The sequence below is a fragment of the Electrona antarctica genome (assembly GCF_951216825.1).
Source record: "Electrona antarctica genome assembly, chromosome: 10".
Classification (NCBI taxonomy): Eukaryota; Metazoa; Chordata; class Actinopteri; order Myctophiformes; family Myctophidae; genus Electrona; species Electrona antarctica.
In genome coordinates, this window is record NC_136791.1 from 53,899,033 (window position 1) to 53,906,659 (window position 7,627).

General features: G+C 42.2%; 1 protein-coding gene across 2 annotated transcripts in view; it reads right to left on the bottom strand.

The window, feature by feature from the left end:
• LOC306931318 (uncharacterized protein) overlaps window positions 1-3,993 on the bottom strand; it is a 49,603-nt gene extending 45,610 nt beyond the window's left edge. Inside the window, exons 1-7 of one of the 2 annotated variants that reach the window (XM_079512665.1) lie at window positions 3,841-3,993; window positions 3,500-3,592; window positions 3,288-3,395; window positions 2,771-2,821; window positions 2,512-2,577; window positions 2,331-2,393; window positions 2,049-2,105 (exon numbers count right to left, since the gene is read on the bottom strand). In XM_079512665.1, coding sequence (XP_079368791.1) covers window positions 2,049-2,105; window positions 2,331-2,393; window positions 2,512-2,577; window positions 2,771-2,821; window positions 3,288-3,395 — 345 coding nt within the window. In that variant the 5' untranslated portion in view covers window positions 3,500-3,592; window positions 3,841-3,993. Of the gene's footprint in view, window positions 1-2,048; window positions 2,106-2,330; window positions 2,394-2,511; window positions 2,578-2,770; window positions 2,822-3,287; window positions 3,396-3,499; window positions 3,732-3,840 lie in introns of both variants that reach the window. The other variant, XM_079512663.1, reaches the window with a different exon arrangement.
• Between the last annotated feature and the right edge of the window lie 3,634 nt (window positions 3,994-7,627).

The window sequence follows — 7,627 nt, forward strand, 5'->3', positions numbered from 1 at the left end:
TGCGTGCGTGCGTGCGGGGGGGGGGTGAGGCGAGAGGAGAAACAGACAGGGTAGTCCTACAGCTTTATTTAATTCATGCAGGTTTATTTATTTAAGATACAACAAGTTGCGTGTGCGTGCGTGCGTGCGTCTGTGTGTGTGTGTATGGGAGGGGGCAGCAAGGCAACTTAGGCAAGCGAGTTAAACTTTTTTTTCCTGTAACCATGGTTTCCAGGTCGTATTGCAGTTGTTCATGTCGCAAAAACGAGGGCGAGGCTTGATTTCATAGGGCGTGCCAGATTGATTTCAGCCGTCACATTTATCACTGCTAGGAATGAAATTAGGAAGAAACAGCTGTCTGCGATCACTTTGTAAATGCCGACCCGACGTGGGTGTACTACAAATCCTACACTCGAATTTGGGGCAGATTTTACACTCGATTGATAAATGAGGGCCTTAGAGTATATTCTAAGCACCAGCTGCACCCACCAGCGAACTGTGGCAACAGATCCCATAGGCCGAACTGCCGAACAGCTTCGTTATTGACCATAGACTGTAATTGTTGACACAAAAATGCTAAAACCAGGTCCATTGTTTAGGTATGATGCAGAATACTAACGTTCTCCTTGATTTATGATGCAGATGACTAACGTTCTCCTTGATTTAGGTAACCGTTGAGTTAATACTAATAATCTCACTTCTCAGAGAAAATATGTTAATTCAATTTCCATCAGAAAAATATGAAAACGCTGACGTCTGTTTTAGCACGTAGAAGCTGGGTGGGCGTGTCTCAACTTGACCGTGACGTAGCCCTGATCTCGCTGTGAGGCGTTGCCATGGTTTTTAGCTATGGAAAGCAGTTTAATGTGACGTGTCTTGTTGATGGAGTTCGATGTTACCATGGTTTCCACTTAGGTTTTGTTGATTATGATTCACTTAAAAAGGCAAGTGGCAGAATACCATAACTCATTATGAAATCAGCAGCTGTATGTTAAGAGGTTTACACTAGCACCTTAACCTACTAAAAGTGAACAGAATGATCAAATCAAAATCCTACAAGTTGGAGAACAGCACATATTATCCTTCTGGTTCATGCAGTGAAGTAGGGGAGACGGGAGAAACAGCAGGGTTCCTGAGATGGCTGAAAAAACGTTTGTTCAAAGTGCAGAACAGCCCCGATCCAGTAACGCTACTGCGTTTCTCCAGAGTGGAGGACATCATCAACACAGACACCCATGGGTCCAGTGAGGTGGAGGAGGGCAGAAGAACGACAGCAGGCTACCAAGTGAACAGATCGATGATCAAATCAAAATCCTACAAGTTGAACAGCACAGATCATCCTGCTCCTGGTTCCAGTGAAGAAGGGGGGACAGGAGAAACAAGGGGATTCCTAAGAAGGCTGAAAAAACGTTTGTTCAAAGTGCAGAACAGCCCCGATCCAGTAACGCTACTGTGTTTCTCCAGAGTGGAGGACATCAGCACAGACACCCATGGGTCCAGTGACTTAGCCTGGCTAATAAGCCAGACCGAATCAGCCGTTGGCAAAAACAAATTGCATGCCGGCGGATTACGACGATTTGAGTCTGGCTTATTAGCCAGGCTACCAGTGAACAGCAGGAAGGAGAAGAAGAGTTTCTTTGGAGCATCAAAGAGTACAAGCGGTTCTTCACTCATCATCAGCGTTCCAATACAATCACCTCAAGCCCAGGATGAACCTTTTGCTGAAGTTGACTTCAACAAAATCTGCACTCCACTACCATGTGATACTGAGCAGCCATCCACTGCCACCAACATCATCACAACTGAATCATCCATCCAGGTTGTATCATTAGTTCATGCTACTGAGCATCCATCGTCCACCGCCATCAGCATCATCATCACACCTGAATCCAGCGAGGGGAAGCCAGCAGTAGTTCAAACAGACCATTGGGAAGAGGGTGCTGATGGAAAAGACAAACTGATTGAAAGGCTCCTCACGCAAGAAGAGATGAATGAGATGGCGGCGACAACAGAGAACAACAACAAGCAAAACCATACCACAACAACTTAAGTGTGCGTGCGTCGCTTACTTGGTTGCATTGGCTCAGGCAATTGAGTGGAGCTGGGTCCAGGCGACTTGGTTTTTTCTGTTTGATGAGACAGGCATCCATGAGAAGGTGATCTACTTTACTTTTATTCAATATGAACTACCATTGCATTTAATATATCCTCCATATATGACAGAGTGGCAGCTCCAAAATGAAATAAATGCAAACAATGATGACTTTAACAAAACAACAATCTAAAGTTGAAAAATGTTTAAGGAAGCACAACCTAGTTTTGGGGTGTGTGTGTGTGTGTGTCACAATTACTTCCTTGGTGTTTCTGGGCATTTTGGTCAGAGGATGGAGTGGAGGTCGTCCCTTGCGACTTTTCTGTTTGATGAGACATAGTTTTGGGATTCAGTGTGTCTCTCTATTACATTGTTGTGTATGACTAGCATACCACTATGAGTATGGGGCAAATGCTAATAAAAGCAGACTTCATACTAACCTTTTGGTCGAACACTTTGCAGCACCACCTTCTGTGGCACAAGTGGCAGCTCTGGACTGAAGCGACCTAAAGAAAACTGTGATTAAAACCGGATTTTTTTACTGTATAGACTCATTACCTGCCTTCAGCTGTATTGTATATGAAACAGAAAAGATACTATATTCCACGTCAATATTGCTCCCGTCACTGGCATTTGTAGCCTACACACTCAATCATAATCAAATGGGACTGCCAACGTCCAGCGGTGGGGGGAACAAACCTTGATCTTCCTCTTCTTCAGATTGCCCACCGTGTTCCTCTTCATCCTCAACTAATTGAGACAGAAATGTTGGCAAAAACTTCAGTTGCAAATAGCTTTGTTGAATTATTATTGTGTTGGCGTACAGACGTTATAGTAGCCCTGTCGCAATTATTGCCTGATTGCAGTTGTGGGTGAAACGCCTTACTCGCTTCCACGTAAGAAAAATATTCAAAATGTTCCCAAAAAATAAAAAGAGGAAGAGTTGCCAAAACAGCTCTACAAGCCCACAGTCATCAAGAGCTTGTAGATCAGCCATTTTGTATATAAAACTTAAAGCAATGTTTCGTTTTTCATTTAATATTTTGTCATGTGCTTTTTTTTACAAAACCTAAAAGCCAAACAAATTATGCTTTTAGATTCCAAATGTTCAATGCCAAAAAACAATGACCTTGTTATTCAGTTATTCGAGTGACAATCAATCATGTAAGCGTTACAATTCAGAGAAGATTGACTACTGCCAAGTTAAAGAACATACCATATTCTGGATAAAGCCTTTTTTTCTTCTGTCTTTTTCCAGAAGGTTCTTCACCACCAGCTTCTGCAGCACTGGTGAGATCGTAATCTTCACATGCTTGGAAGTCATCTATCAATCAAACAGAGGCAAGGCAATGGTTGTCAATGCATAACATATGCACAAGTTGGCACGTTAATGAAGACAAAGTGCACATAATAGATGCAACTACCAACCTGAGCGCATCTTCTCTTTTATGAGGCGAAACTGACGCCAGCCACTTTTTGGTTCTCGTCGTTCCGTCATGCGTTTCTTGGCATTTGGGACAGCTGGCCAAAACAGTTTCATATGTTCAAAGTCCATCCATTACAACTGTAACTCCCTCCGAGCACAAACAGACACAATGTGGTTTCCTTGAAACTGATTTATTGGAAGGTGCCTTCTTGCCCTCCCAATCCACCGTGAAAACTAAACAAACAATAAAACAAGCACGTACAATTAACATAAATGACATGCACAGCATGTAGATGCAAACATTTCACATGAGTAAAATACAGACAAAACAAACAACAAATACCTCGTTGGCTGCGTGCATAACAAAGGGGGAATACTCTCCAGTCTTCTTATAACCTTTTCTTAGACAGTCTCTTATGACCTTTACTTCTTGTAACTTTAAAGTCTTTGTGTGACCATGACCAGTGTAAACGGAGCTGGCAGAGCTGCTGCTTCTAGCTGCGGCTTGATTGCATACACAAAACTCCTGTGTACCAATTGACGTGAGAGCAGACCGAACGAGACACAGAATATGACGTTGACTCTTCAAAATAAAAGCATTACAACAACTTGACATGAAATAATGTTTTAACATGAATGTAACTATTAACTATGAACTTCTTAATTATGCACTTGTACACTTAGAAATATAATAAACAATTATGAACTTATTTTAACCTTATTATGAACTTTGTCTTAGAGAAATAAAGCAAACTATATCCCCTATAGTGGCAACAGTTACAACAACAACTTGAGACAAATACATGAAATAATGTTTTAAATGTGACTTAATTATGAACTTCTTCATTATGAACTTGTACCTTTTAGGAATAAAGCAAACTATATCACCTATAGTGGCAACAGTTACAATATGAATGTGTTTAAATGCCAGTGTAGCTGGTTCACACACACACACACACACACACACACACACACACACACACACACACACACACACACACACACACAATGCAGCAGGCATTAGACAACCTGACAGCCACCAACCTGGCAACCCTGAATGAGCCAGTCAGCTGCCAGTCTCTGGTGTGTGTGTGAGAGAGAGTCCTGTACTGTTAAAACAAACTCTACCCTAACGTCAGTAAAAAGTACATTAAAACACTTTTTCCTTTCCAAAACAAACACAACGTACATTATGACAATATTTCACCCTTTGCATTGGTAAAATAGACTTTTTCTTTTTTTGTCTTCCCTTCCAAAAAAAGAAAAAAGATAAAATTACCCCAAATCCATGGTTAAGAGTATTCCACGATGGCTCAGTGGTTCTGGCAGTTGCTGATGGTGTGAGAGGACGCTGGTTCGAGACAGTCAACAAGTCTGCAGTCAAGATTCGTGACCTCGGACCAAGGACTAAGGATCCAGAATGAATAAATCAAAATAAATCAGTCTTTACCTTTTGGTCAAGTAAATGTACTATTGGAATGTATGTTGGCGGACGTAATCCAAGATAATCCACTCTGTCAACTTGTAACAGTCAGCAGTGCCAGTTGTTGCCACAGGGTGGTGCACTGCTCCCTTTTGTTTTGCTTTGTGTAGAAGATCTGACGCAATTCCACCTCTTGCTATAGATAGACATGACATGACATGATGTGTGTCAAACAATTGTCACACATGGATGGATGATTAGCCGTGTTTATTTATTTATTTCCGGGGGGAATGAATGAATGAATGAATGACTAACCCTGTAAAACCCGGATTAATTTCTACTTGCAAAAAAACGATTTCAACCTTACTACTACTTTTTACTACTAGGACTTATCAGAGGAAATCATGTAAAATAAATTATATATATTTTTTGCACATTTATAATAATTATTAAAATAATAATAATACATTAATAATTTACATTTGGGGGACATCTTTCACAATAATAAGGATAAATCCAAATAAATCACACATTACCTAAATGTACAATTGAAATGTATTTAAGACCCGACTCAGCGCCGTCTGAGTTACGTCCCGATAGGCAGAGAATAGTATATATCAGTAGCCCCTAGTTTCCATGTGCTGGCAATAGTTGGAAATGACACGTCCACCTGGGGGAAACCTTGACCAGGCTATGGTGAGTATGCCAGTATGGCCACATTATGCGTGTATTATGTTGGCAGCAGTGCTCACGTTCACGTTTGTTTATTATATTAGTGCTGTCTGCCGTGAGACCTGGCTTAATATGGTCAATACTGAATCAGTCTAAAATATGCTTTGGCGCCCCCCCCCCCCCCCCCCCCCTCCACCTCTCCTCTTGTCTATAGACAGACATGACATGACATGACATGACATGACATGACATGATGTGTGTCAAACAATTGTCACACATGGATGGATGATTAGCATTGTTTATTTATTTATTTCCCGGGGGAGGGAATGAATGAATGAATGAATGAATGAATGAATGAATGAATGAATGAATACATACATACATACATACATACATACATACATACATACATACATACATACATACATACATTCATTCATTCATTAATAAATAATCATATTTCCGGGGGCATTTCTCTCCAGGTGAGGACAACGCCATCCAGTCAACCAAATATGGATGTCAGAAGATCAGGCATCATCTCGTATGTATTACTTCTACTTCTACTACTACTACTACACACACACCTCACATTGGTTACAAACTCCACCTTACAAACTCCACCCCCTCTCGTTAATGACTCTGCCTCTCGTAATGTTAGGCCACAACACCTCTCATTGTCTTAGGCCACGCCTACTCGCTATGTAACTCCGCCTGCTTTGTGGGCGTGGTCTATGCAAATTGCATGGGCGTCGTTTATGCTTATTGATGGCCGTCGTCCCGTCCGCTTTGTGGGCGTGGCCTATGTGAATTAGTGGGCGGCGTCCCGCCTCCTTTGTGGCCGTAGTTTCGGCTACTTTGTGGGATTGGCTTATGCAAATGAAAGGGCGTGGTATGCAAATGAAGGGGATATGCAAATGAAGGGTCTTGGTATGCAAATGAAGGGGATATGCAAATGAAGGGGTGTGGTATGCAAATGAAGGGGAGTAGTATGCAAATGAAGGGCGTGTTTCGGCTACTTTGTGGGATTATTTTATGCAAATGAAAGGGCGTGGTATGCAAATGAAGGGGAGTGGTATGCAAATTAAGGGGCATGTTTCTGCTACTTTGTGGGATTGGCTTATGCAAATGAAGGGTCTTGGTATGCAAATGAAGGGGATATGCAAATGAAGGGGTATGGTATGCAAATGAAGGGGCATGTTGCTGCTACTTTGTGGGATTGGCTTATGCAAATGAAAGGGCGTGGTATGCAAATGAAGGGGATATGCAAATGAAGGGTCTTGGTATGCAAATGAAGGGGAGTGGTATGCAAATGAAGGTGCGTGGTATGCAAATGAAGGGCAGTGGTATGCAAATGAAGGGGAGTGGTATGCAAATGAAGGTGCGTGGTATGCAAATGAAGGTGCGTGGTATGCAATTGAAGGGGCATGGTATGCAAAGGAAGGGGCATGGCATGCAAATGAAGGGGCATGGTATGCAAATGAAGGGGAGTGGTATGCAAATTAAGGGGCATGGTATGCAAATGAAGGGGAGTGGTATGCAAATGAAGGGCATGTTCCGGCTACTTTGTGGGATTAGTTTATGCAAATGAAGGTGCGTGGTATGCAAATGAAGTGGAGTGGTATGCAAATTAAGGGGCATGGTATGCAAATTAAGGGGAGTGGTATGCAAATGAAGGCCATGTTCCGGCTACTTTGTGGGATTAGTTTATGCAAATGAAGGTGCGTGGTATGCAAATGAAGGTGCGTGGTATGCAAATGAAGGGGCATGGTATGCAAATGAAGGGGAGTGGTATGCAAATGAAGGGCATGTTTCGGCTACTTTGTGGGATTAGTTTATGCAAATGAAGGGGCGTGGCATGCAAATGAAGGGGAGTGGTATGCAAATGAAGGTCCGTGGTATGCAAATGAAGGGGCATGGTATGCAAATGAAGGGGCGTGGTATGCAAATGAAGGGGAGTGGTATGCAAATGAAGGGCATGTTTCGGCTACTTTGTGGGATTAGTTTATGCAAATGAAGGGGCGTGGCATGCAAATTA